The sequence below is a fragment of the Aedes albopictus genome, chromosome 3 (genome assembly GCF_035046485.1).
Source record: "Aedes albopictus strain Foshan chromosome 3, AalbF5, whole genome shotgun sequence".
NCBI lineage: Eukaryota > Metazoa > Arthropoda > Insecta > Diptera > Culicidae > Aedes > Aedes albopictus.
In genome coordinates, this window is record NC_085138.1 from 399,738,313 (window position 1) to 399,760,194 (window position 21,882).

At 41.7% G+C, this 21,882-nt stretch overlaps 1 protein-coding gene across 2 annotated transcripts; it reads right to left on the reverse strand.

The window, feature by feature from the left end:
• Positions 1 to 1,874: 1,874 nt before the first annotated feature.
• Positions 1,875 to 21,818, reverse strand: LOC109408341 (structural maintenance of chromosomes protein 5). 2 transcript variants are annotated; one of them, XM_062856067.1, is made up of 8 exons: positions 21,652 to 21,806; positions 21,465 to 21,571; positions 21,260 to 21,401; positions 20,646 to 21,202; positions 14,436 to 15,245; positions 13,160 to 14,324; positions 2,346 to 2,621; positions 1,875 to 2,234 (listed from the first exon to the last, which is right to left on the reverse strand). In XM_062856067.1, the coding sequence occupies exons 2-8, from the start codon at positions 21,515 to 21,517 to the stop codon at positions 2,124 to 2,126; spliced, it is 3,114 nt and encodes a 1,037-aa protein (XP_062712051.1). In that variant the 5' UTR covers positions 21,518 to 21,571; positions 21,652 to 21,806; the 3' UTR covers positions 1,875 to 2,123. The 2 variants fall into 2 exon arrangements, with proteins under 2 accessions (XP_062712051.1, XP_029731341.1); XM_029875481.2 differs by having other exon boundaries at positions 21,465 to 21,818.
• Between the last annotated feature and the right edge of the window lie 64 nt (positions 21,819 to 21,882).

Sequence of the window (21,882 nt, forward strand, 5' to 3'; positions counted from 1 at the left end):
AGCGATAATCGCCGATTTACTCGAAAGTAGGCCTAATTCATCACCATCTCTGTCTCGCGGCTACCGGTTGTCATCACCATCTCCGCATGTTCTTCCAACATTAATCTTTGCCTCAGCACAGAGACCACGAAAACGTTGACGCAAATTCCCCCATTAAAAAGCCGACACATCCTGCTTCCACCGCATAATAGACGCTTCCTTTCTTCCACGTTAGCCCGCCGCGCCATCCTTCTGCCTGGCTAGCAGCGGAGCAGCAAAAAACAGGTGCAAATTGTAGCATGACTTTTCAATCGACCCTCCCGGAAGACGTCAATAATTAACGAGACGATCGGAAAGTGTGAGATCGCTCGACGCGGCGGCGGCGGCGACGGCGCGCTATCGCCCTCCTATACTGAACGCGATAGTTTGCAAGCACAGGCCATACGAGGATGATAAATTCCAACACGAAACCCCTATCAGGCCGGACCGCGTGCGTGCGTGCGGTTCATGCGACGACCGACGCGATCACATCCTGAGAAAGCGGCGCGGCAAGAAGGGCACTGGACGTTTAGTAGGGGCTGAGTGGGGTGAAAAGTCCAGCCACAATGTGATGAGGATATTAGCACTAATATGTGCTTATAGTCTTACTTCGTTAAATTTAGCGTACCTATCATAGGTATAATAATAATAATAATAATGGTATAGGATTACACAGATTAGAAACTAACAACAATTAGATAGTACATTTTGGAAATCTTATCCAGACAGCGACACGACACGACAAAGCATATTACCTAATCTTAGTCAATGATCTTAAGCAATCATTTGAACCAGAAAAGAAGATGCACTCAGTGTAAAAAGATGACCATGAATTAACCTATACTATTGTCGCTTTTATTTCCTCTGGCATACGAAAACTTGACCAGCCCATTGCAGTCTGCCGTATTTTTTTGTATCGCATTTTACCCAACTATCCCTTACGCGAGGCGCCTTCGTCTAACCCGTACAGGATAGCGTATGGTGATCGAACGCGCTTCGCTTATTGCCCCGAGAAAGCTTTTGTATGAAACTGTTGGAAAAATCAAGCGACAAAGTGTCATCGGTTGGATACGCTGCTGAGGGGATGGCGCTGCGATTCAACTGCCTGGCCATAGGCCTCCGGGCTTCTTCAGATGATGGTGATGAGGATGATGCATGCGACCACTGCCGCGTCGAGTGATAGCGGAATCGATCGCGAATTTCAGTCTGGTTCGGTATGGTGGGCAGCAGAAGAAGCGTCCTCGAGGATCGCTCTAGGTATACTTTATACTTTATTAACGCGACACACGCAGGTTTCTATCGCCGGTTTTGAGCCCACGATCCGGCTGCTCTCCTAGCTGAGGGGCACACGTGTCTAGCTGGTTAGGTAAACCTCTCGGCACTAATTATATTTCAGCATGGTGGCAGAGAGAAATGTTCACCACAACAAGGTCAAGAAGAAATGCTATCATATAATGTTGCCAGAGGGTTCATGATAACAAAGTAGTGACTCTAATTCGATTCAAACGATCTAGGATGAATCTGGTTGGTTACCGTTTGTCACCAATACAACCTGCTGCAGCGAGACCGCGAGCAAAACGAGAACCGCCGCTTCTGCGACGACGATCAACAACACGCAGTGTTTTGCCGGCGTGCGAAAAGGTCCGCTACCGTGCGCAAGCCAACGCTGGCCATATCACCAGAGAAATTAATTTCCACTCTTGTTTAGATTGGGGATAGGTAATGGATGAACGGAGGGATTTGATCGAGTTTGCTTTTTTCCTGACCCATTGGGCTTGAGAGCCGTGTGGACACATAGTAGGTATATGTAATTTTCTTTATGTTCTATTTTAGGAAAACCAAAAAAAGGCGAGATGTATAATAATTTCACGTAGTGAAGTTTTAATTTTTTTGGCTTTTGTGATGATGATCTTACATAGAAACAAGCGCATCGATTAATACGCTGATGGAATGAAAAACAAAGTTGCACTCTAGTCAGGTCTAAACAGGAAATAGAAGTTAAAAGATAACATGAAAAATACTTAACGTTTGTACGACTTTGACTAAGTAGGGTAGGAAGGAATTCAATCACCCAGTGGAGATGCTCGTCATTTTTTTTAACATCTCTAACATTCCTGTAGCTGGTCACGAACGAACACGTGAGAATCCGTAATAAACTTCCCGTTGTGAACGATGAATACACTCATCAGATCATTGTGCTTCAGGTTCGGTAGAAGCTGGAATAAATTAAGGGAATTTGTGAACCCACAACCACAAAATTATCGACAAAATGATTTCATTCCATTCGGTGTTACAGCGAACAACCCGCAATCATCGGATTCACCTACCTTGGGAGTTACGAAAAAGTACTGCGACTGGCCGGAGCGGCATGTTTCATCGACCAACATTTCGAACACCTTGCGCTCGTTGCGCGGGTCCATGCCCTGGTTGATTTCGTCCACGCAGCGGAATGGCACATGCGTGATGTGCTGCAGCGACAGGGTGTAGGTGGCGATGGCAACGGCCCGCTCGCCACCCGATTGCACGTGCCGGTCGAGTGCCTGGAGTTTTTCCGTGTTGCGATACTTGACGCGGATCTGGATGCCGTATTCGTCGTAATCACGCTGCGCGAAAATGGTAAAAGAAAAGAAGTTAAGGATTTAGTCTTTATCCTTTGAGATACGAATGGACATTCATAAATGCTGTCATGATTATTATTATTACACAGTTTTGGGCACTTCTCAGTAACAACACCGAGAACCTTCATCTAGTCGGTTATTACTTTTTTCCTAATGAGTCTGCTTCGGATGAACCGTTAGTTATGGTGATTCAAGAATCACCTAAAGCTTGTATCTACAATAATCGGGACACAGAAATACGACTGCGAATAAAGGCTTTAACTACTTCACAGGATCCAAGAAACACCATACTTTTTGTTGTTCAGGTCCTTACCAGTACCAGTTCTTCTGGGCTTCGTGGCCGTGCGGCTAGAGGCGTCAGTCATCTAGACGTTTCGTAAGCCTCGGAGTGTGGGTTCGATTCCCGCAACAGTCGGGGAAAACTTTTCGTCAAACGGAAAATTCTCCACTGGGCCACTGGGTGTTATGTGTGTTGTCCGTTGTCATATGTTAGTGCTTGTTCAGTCTGTACAACCTCTGGTTGAAGACGGTGTAGTGTCTTTTTCTAGGGAAGTTAGGAGAGATTTAGGACCAACCCCGGTCGTTGAAAGGAAACCTGGTACGATACGGACATTCTCCAGGTGCCATATCTGCTTCAACTTCTGCGCCAGGTCGTGATACTTCGTTAACCAAGCAACACACATGGTTACAAAACAGTCACGGCAGCGTATGTAAGGGTCCAACTAACATTTTCAGCGCTATAAGCTTCAGTCATTTGCTTTCTGTTGTGTAACCATCGAATAAAAGCAGTCAACGCTGAATGAAAAGGAAGCTAATCAAATATAAATCATAAGCTAATACACGACTGCAAAACAAGCACCATACAGCTACCAAACTCGGTTTGCAAAAATCCATCGCTTGTCACTGGGGTTGCCTTTGCTCCACTTTATTCCCACTCCGGGAGATTTCCCGGAAGATGTGGAAACATGAACTAATCGAATAGGAGTCCCCACTAACAAAACAGCTGCTACTATACAGTCAATTCGTTATACTGACAAATCCCAAAACCAGCAGCGCATTGAAGGCCGTTATGCGATTTCATTACAGCTAGAAGCTGTAATAAAGAAACTGTTGGCATACCAACACGGCTTGTCAAATGTAAACATTATTGTCAAAACAAACTTTAAACGGGATATATAGCTACAGCACAAATTCTTTACAATTCTTTACAGCTATCCATCTCTGTGCTGTGAAATTATTTGGGTTGCCTTTATTGCACTTTAATTCAATGCCGGAAGATATACCGAAAGATGTGCAAATCGAGTAAGAGTCCCAGTCAATACAACAGCTGCTTTTATACAGTACGTTTTGTAATGTTGCCAAATACACACAACAGCAGCGCTTTGTAGCTGTTTAAAGAATACTCTTTCAGCTAGAAGCTGTGACGAAGAACCTGCTGGCGCAACCACACAACTTGTTCAATGTAAACATTATTGCGTTTGACATTTCACAAGTTTTTGCAGCAAGATGAAGTTGGGTAAAGTTTCTTGTAGCACAATTATGAAGCCTGGTCGGGAGTAAAACAAAACGGGCTATTTTCTGGGCTATTTATATATAGCAGTGTGGCAGCGAGGACATCATCGGGACCAGTGGATACGGAGATCGGGAGTTCGATTCCAAGTAGTGGCAAGTACTTTAATTATTCAATTTTAAAAGCGAGGATTCCAGTTTCATATGTATTGCGTCACGGTATCCATAACCTAATTATATTGAATCGATTAATTTCGGTTAGCCGTATAACTATTATTCAACAACTGTGAAAAGGCTGAAAAAGTGCCATCTCAAGATGTTATTCAGTTAGTGGTTACATAGGAGTCGAGAAAAGAGCTATGACTTGGTGGCATAGAAGCTGCTCGCACAGCATGTACAAGTGGATTAAGTTCGCCAGATTCTTTGGTATAGGGCTTGCTTAGAAGCTTCCGTCCATATATACAACACCGTAACTCAGCATCAAGCCGTATTGAAGACGTTTTGTTGACGTTTACATTCACAATAAATGTTAGTTGGCAACCCAGAAGTCACTGTGACTTACTGCGCAATCCTTACATACGCTGCCGTCACTGATTTGTTACTATGTGAGTGGCTTGGGTATCTTGCCGGAGAAAATTGATTGGACATTATGGTCTATCGGTGCAGTGATGTCCATGTGGGTTATCCGCTTCCATGCCCGCTTCATTCTTTTGTCGTAAATCACAATGTCCGGCCGGTGGACACGAATGAAGACGTCCGTAATGATCTCGCAATCCCAGTACAGTTTTGTGAAACTAATTTCCATAACCGGGTCCGACTGGTGCTTGTAGTAAGGCACAAATCTATCAGCCAAGTTTTGCATTAAAGCATGTGTTGATGGTGCACCATCTTGGCAACATCGCTGAGGCAATCGAGGTGTACTGATCCAACTAACATTAAACAGTCTGCAACGACATATTCGATTGTTTCTCCTACTGAAATTCGCTTGGCAAGCGGTCTTGCACGTCTTCGTCGCAATATCCCAGTCCTGGATGGCTACCATGAAACCTTCTGTTTCCGGAAAGAGTTAAGCCAGAACCAGCCACCGGTTCGACGCAGCCTCATCAGGGTGGCTCCCATGTAACTCATTCTGCTTCTACATTAACTATCATCTCGTCGACGGCCTTGATGTCGCAATTCAGCTGATAATCGTCGTGCGCCAGATGTAAGGTGCTGTAACCGTGATCAGTTTTACATAAAGTGTGATACATTTCGCGGCGGTTCTAGCTTTTTACAAGATATGAATGCTGGTTGTGGGAGATATATGATGCCTGGAAATCGTTAGTGAACGCCACTCGATCAGCTCTTATTGCTGACTGCACCTCAAATTGGACTGACACAATAGTGTGCATACCATTTAAATTGTGCTTGCAGCGAAGGATCACGTCGGATCGAGGTGGGGTCTTCGGTGTACTCATGTCTTTCAAATCAAGGAACCAGTGCACCAAAGACGCCGAGACAATCTGAGGCTAATGTGCACTAGGCCGTCCCTTATTTTGCAAAATTTAGAAATGTTATAAGTTCGTTAGTGGAAAATGATCGTTTTAGCTAAAAAATGATCGTGTCAAAATTTGAAGTCCGTATCTCAAGGCTAAGTGGTCCCTCAAGGGGCCTAAAGGTGTCAAAAATTGTATGGGACCAAAAAAACATGAAATTTTTTTCGACAAAAACAATACGCTATTCTACTAAAACCGGTGATTTTAGGACCCCAAAGGGCCAAAAATGTGCTTAGATTTACGATATCTCTACTCGCTTCCAAGATATTGACAAAAAACAACTGAAAAATCAGCATTTTTGACCATTTTTTTAGATTCCGAAGAAAACTTACCTTATTTTGTTCAATAACTCAAAAACGAGTAGAGATATCGCAAATCTAAGCACATTTTCGGCCCTTCAGGGTCCTAAAAACACCGGTTTTAGTAGAATAGCGTATTTATTTGTCGAAAAAAATTTCATGTTTTTTTGGTCCCATACAATTTTTGACAACTTTAGGCCCCTTGAGGGACCACTTAGCCTTGAGATACGGACTTCAAATTTTGACACGATCATTTCTTAGCTAAAACGATCATTTTCCACTAACGAACTTATAACATTTCTAATTTTTGCAAAATAAGGGACGGCCTAATGTGCACTTTTATCACACTTTTAAGGCGTACCAGAAATACTGATAGATAGTTTAGGGTGAAATCTGTTGGATATGGCAGTAGATCAATCAAGGTAAATGCCTGTATTGTTTAAGGTTCTGATAATGAATGGATATTTCATTGATGCTGCCGTGTGCAGCGGAGTTGTCCCATGTTCCAAAACAGCAAACTGAGAAACACGCGTTTTAAGTTTCAGACTTGTTTCCTTTTTTCGGCATAAGGCTGTCCCATGCTAAATTTCACAAAAGATATCAGGATTTCCGGAGAATGTTCAGGATTCCCTCAGAGATGCTCAGATAGATTTTTATGCTTAAAAATGAACATGGAATAGCTTTTGAGAAAAAATAAATGAACATGAGACAGCTTGTGCTGCAAAATTGAACATAGGACAGCTTATGCTGCAAAATGTAACATGGGACAACTTATGATGTTTTCATGGAGTTTCTGAATAAAATATACTAACCGAGAGTAGATTCTGAAAGTATACGCAAAAATAGACCTTTTGATGATAAAAAGTCAAAATCGTCAAAAAGTAACATAAGACAACTATGCTGCAAACGGCATGAATCCATACAGGCTTCGTTGCTCCATCGTAAGTTTTCGGTTCAGAAATGAACTTCTTTGCCAGGTTGATGGTTTCACTGTACCTAACCGGCGGCAATCCTCACCGGATTCGTATTCCGATTCGCTTTAAATATCGTCTGCTGTAACGACTGACATTGGCTCAGGATTCGGAAATAACCATCGACTCGATTCGAACTACGCGGGGTTGCCTTGGATGTGGCTTGGCAGCCTTCTGATTCTCCAAAAAACGTGCATCTCGACTAAAGGTGATGTTGTCGATCCAGCGATCGATAGTGATGGGCCGAGTAATCCACAAACGTCACCGTCATTGATTTCAGTTCCAGTTTTGTACGATTCTGCGCGGAAATGTGTACGGACGCTTGACAACCAAAAACGTGCAGGTAGTTTACGTTGGGTTCTGTCCATATCATATTTTGTGAGGTGTCATCTCGACGGATCTGTTGGGCAACAAGTTCTGCAGTATTGACGGCCCAATAGGTAGCTCATTCCTGCGTTCAGCAGCATAGCATGCATATTGTCATTTCAACCAGGGATCGATTTTGTCACTTTGCTGTGGCGTGTAGACGGTGGGGTATTGCGGTGTTATTCCCTTCTTGCGGTAGAAATTTCTCAGCTGCTTCGCTTTATATTCTCCTCCTTGATTCGTACGACTATATTTTCCCCAGTGTTTCGGATTTGTGCTTCAGGAAATAGATTACAGAATGGAGAGGGACATTTGGCATAAAGTCATTTGGCATAAGGTCGTTTGGCATAAGGCCACTTGGCATAAAGTCATTTGGCATAACGGTCACTAGGCATAACCGAAATGCACCCTTCTTTATTATGCCAAGTGACCTTATGCCAAATGACAGACCAATTGGGTTGTTTAGTGAATTAAATATTGCCATTTTCTTTAGCCTAATCGAAAGAGCTCATTTTTCTGAGTATTAGATGATTTTATTGCGTTCCAATTCCTTTGTTTTGATGGTTAAATAAACAAAACAGTTTTAATGTCCGTGGATAGAATGACAGTTCAATCGATAAAGTGACAGTTCACCCCGACCAAAAATTTTCTCCATACAAACTTTAAATGCATTTTAAAAATAGTTCCCGGTCACCAAAAATGATGAAATTTTGGATTTCGACTAATTTTTGGACGGAGATTGCGATTATGCAATAATCTGGATACCCCTAAAGAACCCAATTACGGTGTATTGCAGTGTTATTCCCTTCTTGCGGTAGAAATTTCTCAGCTGCTTCGCTTTATATTCTCCTCCTTGACTCGTATGACTTGATTTTCTCCAGTGTTTCGGATTTGACAGGAACCGGCGGAGCAATCGTTGCAAACTTCCAATGCTCTTCCCGCATCAGCAAACTCTTCACCTGGAAACTCCAATTTTCATAATTCTCGCTTCCAAGCCTCTAGACTCCAAATTTCTCCATCTTGATAACTCTCGACAAACTTAATTGCCGAGAACTCTTCACAGGACCTGAAATTCAACTTCAGCATTCACAGTAGACGCACAGCAGGCCTATAATTTGATGGATATAGCCGTAGATCGATTAAGGTAAATGTCTGTATTGTTTAACCCTCTAATACCCAATCCCGCCTTTAGACGGGGTATAGTTTGAGCATTTTTGTAATTTTTTTTTTTTTATTTATTAGTTTTATTCAATATTAATTCAATAACACATGGGTACAAATATTTTACACGAGCTGAGATATGGGTAACCTTTCAACAGCTATCTAGTTCGAGAATTGCAAGACTATCGGCGATTAGGATACAAATTCAGATAAAAAATAATCAACTAAAGGAAAAATTACGAAAAAAAAAACCTTTGAATTAGCTAATAGAGTTTAGGGATAGTTGGAGGAAAATATGTATCTTAATCTAATATCACAGGTAGGTGTTGCAGAAGCGGATTTGCTGAGGTGGTGCATCCCATCCAGAACTTTGGAAGCACACGTTGGAACCAGTCGTCGATTCTTTCCATGTTTGTAGTTTTGTGAACGTCGTCAGTTGAATGGAATGGCTCCAAGTTCAGCATCATCTTGAGGATTCGGTTCTGTTTAATCTGGAGCTTTTTTCTGTGGGTTGCAGCACAATTGTACCACGCCGGAAAACCGTATGTCATTACAGGCTTGAACACCGTTTTGTACAAAAGCAGTTTCGAGTTTGTGTCCAGATGTGAGCGACGATTAACCAGCGGGTAGAGCATCCTGATGAGCTTATCACACTTATGCCGTTTTTCTTTATTATCCAGTTCCAACCTGGGTTGGAACTGGATCAGATCACAGTTTCAACCCCAACCCGATTTCGGTTTCGCTTGTACTAAAATTTGTTTGACTTTGGTTGTTTACACATTTTCCGCCAATCCAGTTCCAACCCAGGTTAAAAAAGAAAAACGGCATTACTCAAGGCGGTTTTGATGTGCAGGGCAAATGTAAGTTTGCGATCCAAAGTCAGACCCAAATAACGTACGTCATCCGACCATGGGATATGGCGCCCCCACACAGAGATATCGTTTTGTGGAAGTTTGCGAGGACTTCGTTTTCGAGTGAAGAAAATTGCCTGCGATTTTTCAGCGTTGGTCTTAATTTTCCACTTTCGTTGATATCGTTCGATGGCATTTTGAGCCGCTTGTAATTTAGTGAGTACAATGGTCGGGTCAGAGTCGGAAGCGATGAAACCAGTATCATCAGCGAAAAGATAATATTTGACATCTTCGAGCATCACCAGGTCGGCGGTGAAGATATTGTACAGCGTGGGGCTTAGCACAGCACCTTGCGGTACACCGAATGGTACTCCATGTCGATCTGACAGATGACCATTGACGCACACTTGGTAGGAACGATTTGACAGGAAGGAACGAGTAAGTTTCAGGATGTACATAGGAAAGTTACCTTGAAGCATTTTGTGCAGGATTGCTTCCTGCCATACTGAATCGTATGCCTTCTCAACATCTAGAAGCACCATACCAGATGATTTTCCCCGTGCAAAATTTGAGCGAATCTCCCTTACAAGCCGGACAAGTTGATGATTTGTAGAGTGACCTCTTTTGAACCCGAACTGCTCATGTGGAACAATCCGCGTGACCTCCAAGTGTTGTTCGATGCGTTTGAGAATTATGCGTTCAAAAAGCTTGCTAAGGGAAGACAGCAGGCTGATTGGTCTGTAGTTTGACGGAATCGTTAAATCTTTGTTCGGTTTTGGAATGGCGATTACCACGGCGTGTTTCCAACTAGCCGGAAAGTATCCGAACCGAATGCACGCAGAGAAAATTTTGGCTAAGAAGATATGGGCTTTCCGAGGTAGTTTCTTCAGGACACAGTTTAGTATTTTGTCTTGCCCTGGAGACTTTTTTGGTTTGAGCTGTCGGATGATCTGAACTATTTCCTTTGGACGCACTAGCCACGGATGTGTTCCTGTCAGATCAGTCTGGTCGATATGAACGATTGATCCATTCACTTCTGCAAGAGTATCTGGATCGTCAGGCATTTGATTGGTGTGGGCATGCGCAAAGCTCCTGGCCAAAAGCTGGGCTTTCTCTAGCGGGGAAGCGATAAATGTGTCTTCGTGGCGCAAAGGTGGGCTATACTTCGTCGGTTTCCGCAAAGCCTTTGTGATCTTCCAAAGTGTGTCGCGATCACCGTTTATTGTTCGCAGCGTTTCCTTCAATTTGCTGAAATTCGCCTGATCGCATTCCTGTCGGATTCTACGATTTAGCGATAGCACGATGTCCCGGTAGATTGGGTCTCTCCTTCTGTACCACTGTCGCCGGCGTTTGTTCCGCAGCGCGATCAATGCTCGTGTACTCTCCGGGATTTTTGCAACTTCATACGTTCGTTTCTGAACTTCTGGAACTGAGGCAGCTTCAGCATCCATTAGCGTCGTCGACAGTTTTGTAATTTTTGGCTGATATTCAGGACTGTACTGTATATCTCAAAATGGTTTTTGGTGTATTATAAAGCGCATTTACATTTTTTAAAAATTATTGAAAAATTGATGTCTTAGTCACCTTTTAGAAGTCATTGTTTATTTTGTGTTGAATCGGTACAATTACCATATTTTAAATTTTTCACAAATCATTCTATCCTTGTTTAATAGTTTAAGGGAATCGAATACACTCTAAAATTATTTTCCTTAGAATTACACGGAAAATAAAATTTTCTGTGAAAAAAAATTAAAATAATAATATTTTAACAATAATCAAAAAATCTCAAAATGTTTTTATCTCAAAAAATTTATTCCCCAAATTGGCTTCCAGGAAAAATATAAAAGTGTGGGGATGTTCAAAAATAAAAATTAGAAAAATCAAGAACTGAAATTCATGAAATCGAGAATTAAAAAGAATCATCTTCCAAAATATGTTTAAATCGATTTTAGATGACGAAAAATATCAAAATAAAAAATTTGGGTATTAGAGGGTTAAGGTTCTGATAACGAATTGATATTACCACCCCAAAGCTGTAGGTCAACAGGGACTAAGCCAACGCCTTACTGTCACGATGCAGCTCTTCCTTGATCGTCGTATGGCAAATGCCTCTAAGTACCTAACAGACATTCGTTAACGTTTTGGCTTTAGCCATATTTTGAATTTCCTCCAGTAGTTGTTTCATGGAGGAGAACGTGCCTCTGGCTGGAGCTCACCTAGTGATACCACCAGTTGCAGTAGATGCCAGCTCTTTCGTTGATGCCGAAAGAACTGGCGTCTACTATTTTGCCGGTGAAGAAAGGATGGCATATGCCAATTCTAAATTCCATCCGGATGTTGCAGAATATCACAAGTTTGCAATAGTCGATGCAGCCTCATTACCGATTCCGTAACCATCTTCAAGTCGTCCATAAAGAAGGTGTAAGAAGTTATTGTGCAACGTACCTAGTTGAAGAAGCTCTTCAAAATGGATCACTAAAATAACTAAAAAAGCCCGCTATGGAATGAACAGATAGCGCCACCGTAGCCTTGTGTGTTTGTCATAACTCCACTGCTGTCACAATGTTAATGTCCATATACGGTGGCGCCTCTGTTTACATGCGGTGAACGCTAGAAAATTTGGCTTCATTGATCCATTGGACAAAATGCAACTATTTTCAGCTCAAGGTATTAGTTTTTACGTGAATATGTCTGATTTAGATGAGGATTTATGACAAGATATCACTTTGAAATATCCTCCTTCTAGATCTGAATATTCTGAATAGTTCTGAACCGCAACACTACTGTTCCGTCGGTAATTTGTAGGGACATACTCTACATCCCGATTACGTGCTGGTTTAGTTTCAGGCCGTTCACATTCACCCTGTACAACTGCAGTACCCGGAAACGATATGATTCCGGTACTGTATGCACATTAGTATGGGACAAATATCAAATCCTCGCTCCAGTCGACTTTTTGGATTCCAGGTCCCATATAAACCGTGTAAAATTTCAGAGCGATCGGTAAAACTATAAATTTGCGCAAGCGGTTCAAAGTTTGCATAGGATTTACTATGGGAAAAGTTACACTTTCAAACAAAAAATCTCAGAGGTTGCCATTTTTGTCTCCTTAATTCAAATCGATCAACGCTTCTTGTAGAAAAATTCATTTATGAAACTTTCCTTCGAAAACCGCAAAACGATTGGATGCTTGTGGAAAAAGTTAGGTATTGATTTATTACCGATTTGTGATCCAACGAACGGCTTTTTGTTTTGTTTTATTAGCAGCACTGTAGCTGCTGCCTTGGCTGCTGCTGTTTCTGGGGGTGGTGATGCCTCTCGCCACCCCATGCAACAACGGCAGCAGCAGTGCTGCTGATAAACCAAAACAAAAAGCCGTTCGTTGGATCACAAATCGGTAATAAATCAATACCTAACTTTTTCCAATCGTTTTGCGGTTTTCGAAGGAAAGTTTCATAAATGAATTTTTCTACAAGCGTTGATCGATTTGAATTAAGGAGACAAATGGCAACCTCTGAGATTTTTTGTTTGAAAGTGTAACTTTTCCCATAGTAAATCCTATGCAAACTTTGAACCGCTTGCGCAAAATTATAGTTTCGCCGATCGCTCTGAAATTTTACACGGTTTATATGGAACCTAAATGGAATCTAAAAAGTCGACTGGAGCGAGGATTATTTTTTTCATACAAGCGTGTCCCATACTAATGCACATACCATTATCACTGTACACAAGAAAATTATCCCGTAGAATTGCCCAGAACTGTGTGACGTTTCCAATCGTTTAAAAATGCCTGAAAGTGAGATGTATCCATGATACAATAGGAAAACTTACCTCTCCTTTTGTGACGATTTCTACCTCGCCAGCGAAACCCATACTGCTCATGAACCGCGAAAAATTCCCATTGATAATGTCCACCACCCGGCTAATTTCCGGATACCAACGATCATGTAGCTTCTGCAGTTCAGCTTCCAAAGCATCTGTGCTCTTTGTTGAGTCACCGATTGCTTCCCTCAGCGTTTCTATCTGTCGACACCGAGCTTCGTACTCCTCCAAGATGTTTCCATTGTCTCGGGACATACACTCGATACGTGCCTGAATCTCTTCCATGTGATTGACCAGGTCTTCCAGTGAAGTAGGCAATTTCCGAAATTCTTTCTTATAAAGGAAGTTCTCATTCTGAGGTGTTGTGTTGTTAGTCAGTCCCTTCGCAAAGGTCAGTTTTCGTTTCACCTTTTCCTTAATCTCTTCATAGCGCCTCTGAACCGACTCGTAACTTTGCTTAGCAGAATCGACCGCATCTTCTGCCGAACGGATTTCTCCCTCTAGGTCGGCGTTTTTGTTCAAGAATATCGTCAGTTTTTGCTTGTACGCCTCATGTTTGACCGTTGCGTCCACGTACAAATCCAACTCGTCGACCTTTTTACCCTGCAACTTTAGAATATCGGAAATCGTTTTCGCACAGAACTGCTTGAATTTAGCCTTTTCTGCGCTGATGTCCACCTGTCGCTTAGCCAAATCCGTACACTTCTGCTCTTGCCGTTTGGTTTTGAGCTTACAATTCTGATACCGGGAAAACTTTTCCTCGACCTCCCTACGCAGCTTGGTCAGCTCCGAGGACTGTCCCTGCAATCTCGTAATGTCAGCTTCAACCTCATTCCGGTGGTTCCGAATCTTGTCGCATTCTTTCACCAGACGTTGGAGGGCCCGTTTGCGTTCCTCCAGCATTGCCGGATCGACGTTCTTGTTCAGCAGATTGTGGGAGTGAATCTCATCCGATCGGGAACTTTTCTCCCCGGTGTAGCGTGATTTGATCACGGAGAACCGATGCGACGGAGTAAAAAACAACCGGATTTCGTCCGGCATTTGGGAGGCGTACTTGGTGGAGTCGTTGGCACCAACGGGGACGTTGTGCAGTTGGAACGATTTACACAGATAGTTCAGAATCGGGAAAGGTGCCTCGACCATGTCTATTAGGTAGGAATGGAAACCGTAGCGCCTGGAGGAAGATTAAAAACACATTTGTAATGTTCATCGTCTCTAATTAATTCCAATAAGCTGGGACAAAACTTGTCTATTGATGATAAAAAAATTATAAACATGTACTCACTCTAAATTTTGAATCGGTAATCGGGATTGATACATCAGTCTATCCGAGGGCTCCGAAAACACCACATTAACCCCTTCCAGCTTCATCTCTTGGCGCACTTTGCGCAAAAACAGAGCCATATCGTCCCGATCCTCACAGGTGAACGCAATCAGATCCCGCTTGGCGATGGTGTTTTCCAAATACTTGGCATTTTCGCTATTTGGCACGTTCAGTTCCAGGATCATCGGTTCGTAGATTTTCCCCCGGAATAGATGCTGGTTGTCGCGCAACCACAGAGTTGCGTGGTAGGCACTTTCGAACTGCGACTGCAGCAGCCGCATCTTGACTTGTCCGACGTTTTCCAGGGTTTCGATCCGCCTCTGGATGCTCACCATCTCCGGCTTGAGCTCGGTGTCGATTTTCATGTTCAAATCATTGCGTCTACTGATCAGCAGATCAGACTCTCGCTTGAGTTTATCAATTTTTCCGTTCAGTTCACGCTTTTTCTGTTCCTGTACCGGCTCGGAGCCAAGTTCTTCCATGGCGTTCTTACAATCCTGAACCAAAATCGAGAGGGTTTCTTTGGCTTGCGCCAACTGATTTTCCCGATCGGCTGCCTGCGCAATGGAATCCTGAAGGTCGCGTTTCGCCTTCATGATGGAATCCTCCAGCTGTTCAGTTCTTGTTTCCATCTGTCGCAGCTGACCGGCATGTTTCTGAATCTCCGTCTGCTCGGACTTAATCTTATCGTTAAGCTCTCCTTTGACTTTGTCCAGTTTGGCCGCTTTGGATTTGAGCGGATCGAGCCGTTTTTGTTTCTCATTCATGTTCCTGAAAATAAAACAAAGATTGATATTGAAACATGTGTGAAAGTTTTTGGAACTTAAAAAAGGAGACGTAAGGTCCGGTTTGAGATTGAGTTGATGCTTGCGATTAATTAATAGTCGTAGTTGCTACTCCAGTATTAAAGTTTAGCTACACTTACACAAGGAATCAATAGGTATAACTACTTGCGACTAAGGGGCTGTTCATAAACCACGTAGACCAAAATTTGGCAATCTCAGACCCCCCACCCCCCCCCCCCTCGTAGACTCCTGTCCATACAAAAATTTTGAAATTTGTATGGAGCGTAGACTTTGGTCAGATCCCCCCTCCCCCCAAAAAGTCTACGTGGTTTACGAACGGCCCCTAACAGTTATATTCAGTGTAAAAGTGCACTTTCACTTTTGCTTTTTAGAGATTGGGCTATGTGAAGAACTAGTTAAAATTCATTAATAAAAAGATATTGAGGTATACTGCCGTGAATCGCATATCTGTCCCATTTGCATAGGAAATCCAGCAAAGTTGGGACTGGTATGCGATTCACGACAGTACAGATAAAAGCAGATACGGAACTGAAGTCTATTTATCTGCACGAACACGAAAAGATGATTTTTTTCCTGTTTCTAAAAATATTGCATACATTGGCAAATGGCACTAAGATTAGCTAGAGGTTGAAATACTACAGGGGATACTCAAAATAACTGGGATAGGTAAAATTTTCACTTCTCAAAAAATGTTCAACTCACTGTAACTTTTCGTAAAGGGCATCAAATATTCTCAAATTTTTACTGTAAGTTCATCAACTAGTTGTGTATCAGTGGTCAAAAGTTGGGAAAGATCGAGCCATTCTACACGAAGTTATAAAGGTTCTAGAAAAAGGTATAATTATCCGATAGCCAACTTTGCGCTTGTATATCTCCGGATTCAATGAACCGATTGCAATGCAATTTTGATCATTTATGGCTTCTATAATGAGCTATTTAAATCTTTTGACTAGACTTAAAATTATTTACACGAAAGGAAATTATTGCAATTGTATTATTTTTCTAATATACCACAAATTTATCGAAAACTTCATCATCGTTTCAAAATTCGAGATAGTAATTATAGTTCATTTAAATTCCCTCTAATTGACTTCAATATGAATATGTTTTGAAAGGAAGTAACAAAATAATCAGCATTAAATTGAAAAAGTAATGGGATGCATATGAAAAATAGATAAATTTACAAAAAAAACATACATTTATCCTAACCGCCATAACTTTTTTTCTTATTAATAATTTCAAATTAGGTAAACTGTTTTTCAAAGTTCATTACATTAGTCATAAATGATAAAAATTTCATTGCATTCGGTTCATTGAATCCGGAGATATAAAAGCTCAAAGTTGGCTATCGGATAATTATACCTTTTTCTAGAAATTCTAGAAAAAGGTATAATAAGGTATCTAGACTAGAATCTTTATAACTTCGTGTAGAAGGGCCCGATCTTTTCCAAATTTGAATCACTGATACACAACTAGTTGATCAACTTACAATAATTTTTTGTTTGAAAAGTGAAAATTTTACCTGTTCCAGTCCCAGTTATTTTGAGTATCCCCTGTACCTTATCCTCGCATCATTCATCACTTCAGCGCAGTCCCTATCTCAATCTTTAATGTACTCTAGGAGGAATCCTTGAAGTAATAGCTTGAGGAACCCCTAGAGCAGTTATCCTCCTGTCTATATTTTCAGCTGCTTGTATTGAAACACCTGGACCGATTAGTGAAACATTTAACACGTTATTCTTGAGTATTTCGGGAGTAGAACAACTTTCATAAGAAACATTGTTAGAAATTCTACGGCAACATAAATGTCACGTGTGGCTCGTGGGCCGCACTTTGGTAACCACGGCCATAGAGGAAACTCTAACGGAAAATCTGGTGTAACATCTAGAGAGGAATTAATTATTGAACTCCAAGAGGAACACCTGGAAGAAATACTTAAGGAACTTTTGGAAGAATTACTGAAAAATCCCTGAAGAAACTTTTGGCCGAGTCGTTGTAGAAATTCCTGGAGCAATCCCTGAAAACATTCCTGGAGAACAATTTTCTTGATGAAGAATCCCTGAAGAGGAAGATGGTCCCGAAAGAATCTTTGAAGCAATTCCTGGAGGAATTTCTAAAAACATTCATGGAGGAATCTCTGAAGAAAATGCTGTAGAAATTACTGGAGAAATTTACAGAGGAATCCTTGAAGTAATTCCTTGTGGAATACCGCAAGTAATTTCTGGATGAATCCTTGAAGGGACCCTTTAATGACCTCCTTGAAGATACCAGAGTAATCCTTTTGGAAAATTTTCAAAGGTTTCCCAAAAAAAATCAGGAGGAATCTTTCTTTATTTTGAGGAACCCTGAAGAAATTCGCTAAGGGAGCCCTGCAGCAGCATTTTGAGGCATTGCAGAAACAGTTTTTGGAGAAATCCTTGACAAGGTTCTTTGTGGAATCCTTGAAATAATTCCTTGTGGAATAGCTGGAGGGATCTATGAATAATTTGCTGGAGGAATTCCTGAATAAACTCCTAAAGAAATCCGTGGAGTAGTCCTTCAAGGAATCCCTGTAGAATTGATTGAAGGAATCTCTGAAGAAACTGCCGGAGAAATCCAGGACTGAACTCGTAGATAAATCTCTGGATGATCTATAGGAAGAGCCCAGGAGGAATACCTAATGGAACTCTTGAGTGAAACCTTAAAAGAATTCCTGAAGAAATTCTTGGAGAAATCCATAAAGAATTCATTGAAGCAACTCGTGGATAAATTCCTGAGGAATCCTTGAAAAACATCCCAAAGGAATCTCTCGGGAATTCCTAAACAATCCCTGAAAGAACTGCTGGAGGAAACCCTGTAAAAATTTCAGGTTATATCTGTTTAGCAAGTCCTGAAAGAATCCCTGAAGAAATTTGTGGAGGAATCTCTGAAGAAATAATTGGATGAACCCCTGTAGAAAATTTTGGAATCCTTGGGGAATTTCTGTGGAAATTATTGAAAAAATCTCTGATAAATTCCCTGGAGAAATTTCTAAACGAATCATTGTAGAATTATCTGTAAAAACCCTAGTAGAAATTGCTGGAGGAATCCCTTTAGAAATTACTTGTATTCTTGAAGGAATTACTGAATCTTTGAGAAGTCTGTGAAATAAATCTTAAAAGAACTCCTGATTTCTGAAGAAATCTGTAAAAAAAAAATCTTGAAGAAATGTCTGTAAAAATTCTTCTAGAAATTCCAGGAACAATCTGAAAAAATACCAGAGCAATAACTGGAATTTTTCTGAAGAAACTGCTGGAAGAAATTCGCGAAGAAATTGCTGGAAGAAACTCTAAAGAAATTCCTGGAAGAATCGTTTAACTCTGCGGTTTAAGGTAGGAATGCTTGAGTGAACTGTAGAATGAACCTTTGGAGAAATTCCTGAGTAAATCTTTGAAGGAACTTTTGAAGGAATCCTCTGAAGGAACTTCGAGGAGAATCCATGAGTGAATAGGACAGATCGGTGAAGTACTAGATTTGTAGTAATGAGCTGAATTTTAGCATGGTGAGAAGGTCAATTCTCCGTTTCTGCAATAAAATGGTGGAAAAAGCGTGGGTATAGGACAGATCGGTGAAGTACTAGATTTGTAGTAATGAGCTGAATTTTAGTATGGTGAGAAGGTCAATTCTCCGTTTCTGCAATAAAATGGTGCAAAAAGCGTGGGTATTATGATTCCTTGTCTAATTTGATGCTGTTTGAGCAAAACTTTGGACAACAGTGTTGTTGTTTTCTCCATTTCTTGCAACATAAACAACATAGGGAAGCGGAACCATCTCGGCAGGGGTCCTATTTTGGGCACTTTTCTGCTATAACTCAGCCAATTCTTAACCAATTGACACAATTTCTGGAACGCGATGAGATACGTATAGTATCTAGCCGTGTACAAAATTTCAAGTCAATTGGTTTGGAATTGACTGAGTTATAGCGAAGAGTGCCCAAAATACCGGCCGCTGCCCAAGTGGTTCGCTACCCTAGTTATCCAAAGTTTTGCTCAAACAGCATCAAATTAGGTAAGGAATCATAATACCACGCTTTTTGCACCATTTTATTGCAGAAACGGAGAATTGACCTTCTCACCATACTAAAATTCAGCTCATTACTACAAATCTAGTACTGCACCGAACGTGCCCCATTATGATTCCTTGCCTAATTTGAGGCTGTTTGAGCAAAACTTTGGACAACAGTGTTGTTGTTTTCTCAATTTCTTGCAACATAAACAACATTGTTATCCACAGTTTTGCTCAAACAGCATCAAATTGGGCTTCGTGGCCGTGCGGTTAGCGGCGTCAGTCGTTTAGGCGTATTCTTCATTACACCAACAAAGCTAGCCATGAAAATGTTTGACACTTCTCAGGTCATTTTGGCAGACCACACACATGTACGACAAAGACGGATCAAATATTCTACTTTATCGATCTTGTTGCCGTCCTTTTCAAGCTCATGTTACATCTGTCAAAATGACCTGAGATCTGTCAGTCATTTTGAGGTTAGGTTCGTTGGTGTAATAAAGAATTGTGAGTGCCACGGAGTGAGGGTTCGATTTCCGCTCTAGTCGGAGGAAACTTTTCGACAAACGAAAAATCCTTCATTGGTCCACTGGGTGTTTCGTGTTGTCCGTTGTGTTAGTGATTGTTCAGTCTGTGCAACCTCTGGTTGAAGACGGTGTAGTGTCAAAAACAGTGTACGCAAAATATGGCACCGCAAGCGAAAAATAGGCAACAAAGAAGGCACGGCAACAACGCTTTGTTTTTTCGTTAGCGGATAATGACAAAATCGCTCCAGAGTTTGTTCACAACAAAAACGGTAGGAATATTTGTCTTGTTCTATTCACATCGTGATTTTCGCATTGTTCTACAACTGAAACTCGACTCTGAGGATGGTAAGAGTCTTAATTCATCCAAATGCTCATGAATTCGATGATGTGGGTCGAAAGTTTCTGCAGAAACGCCGAAATATCGGCACACGCACGGCAAGCGATATTTGTTTTATTGCTCTCATCGCTTGACATGCGTTTGTTGCGGAGCGCCTTTGTTACCGACATGCGTTTGTTTTTCGGCGTGATCCGTTTTTCGTACCCTGGTCAAAAAAAAAAAAAAAAAAATAGGCGAGGAATAATCATACCCACGCTTTTTGCACCAACTGCAAAAACTGAGAATTGACCTTTTCACCATACAAAAATTCAGCTCATTACTACAAATCTAGTACTATACCGAACGTGCCCCATTCCAGGTGGAATCTGATGAAATTTCTGGAAGAATCACTGAAGGAAGTTGATAACCCAGGAAGTGCTCACTGCAACTGTCTAAAAATATCTTGCTACAAACCCAGTACAAATTACTTCAGACTTACGTTTTCGCCAGCTGCAGATCGTCCTTCGTAGAGTTGAAATCGAGGAAAATTTGCTCATACTCCAGCCACGCCTTACGCGCATTGCAAACCTCCACCTCCTTCTCGTACTGCTTCCGGACCTTCATGTTCTCAATCTGAACGCGCAGTTCCTCGTTTTTCGCCTCGGCTTCCCGCAGTTTGGTCAAATTGTCCGAACTGGACTTGGCAACCGCCTTCTGCTGGTTTCGCTTTTCCAGCAGCTGATCCATCAGCTCTGTCATCTCCGGCCGGCAAACGGAAGCCTGCGTATTCATCAACAGCTCCCGGGAGTTCATTTTGGTAAAATCCTGAACGCGGTCTTGCGGCAAGAACTGGCACAGGTTATCGATTTGGATGTTGAGTTCTTTGACCCGCTTGAGGAACTCCTTGTGCGACACTTTGGTACCGTCCACTTCGAACCGATCCATTCCGCTCCGGTTGAACGTTCGATTGAAGCTCATTACGTCCCCACGGGAGTTTTTGTACAGGGCCACCTCTATCTTGGCTACTTCCTTACCGTTTTTGATGTAATCTTCGATCTAGAATTGAGAGTTTTGTTCAGAATCTTCTTGACCCAAGATAAATGACAAACTCACATTCCCGGAACGAGACAGCAGCTTGCAGTTGCCTCCCATCCCCAGGACAATCGCGGCCACGATAGTGGATTTGCCCGTTCCATTGGGACCGATTATGATGTTCAGGTGCTCATCCGGATAGAATATCACGACGTCGTAAGTCCTGCAATAGAATGCCGGTAATCCAATCACATAGATTCAAAATTACCTGACAGAAGAAACTTACACGAAATCCTTGACTGCGACGGATTTAATCTTTCCTTTCAGGGAGTCTGCCATCAGCGCGCTTCGGTGGTATTTTCGGATGGGCCGTCGTCGGAAGCCGGGTGCCTTCTTTGGGATGCAGAATTCAGAATCAAATTACGCTCACATTCAGCAGTTACCACCGAAAAAGCGTAGTAACACTGTAATACTGTCGATAAAACTTAAACTTATAGAAATCACGCACAAAACTACCGAATTATTGTCGAATAAAATTTGAAAACTTTCAAATCAACGAAAAAATCACGCAGAAAACAAGAATATTATTTGCGAAACACTTCCGCGGAAGTCTGTGTTTACTTTGTTCGCAACAAGCGCGGCAAACAAGATTTTTCCCGTTTTATCGTTTTTGCGCGAAACCGCTAGTTTAAAACGATAGAAGG

Bases quoted from the DNA above. Each gene is read 5' to 3' on its own strand.
- LOC109408341 (XM_029875481.2), bottom strand. From the start codon at position 21,517: ATGGCAGACTCCCTGAAAGGAAAGATTAAATCCGTCGCAGTCAAGGAT. The intron at 21,402-21,464 runs GTAAGTTTCTTC...ATTCTATTGCAG, and splicing joins GTCGCAGTCAAGGATTTCGT to GACTTACGACGTCGTGATAT. The intron at 14,325-14,435 runs GTGAGTACATGT...ATCTTCCTCCAG, and splicing joins TTACCGATTCAAAATTTAGA to GCGCTACGGTTTCCATTCCT.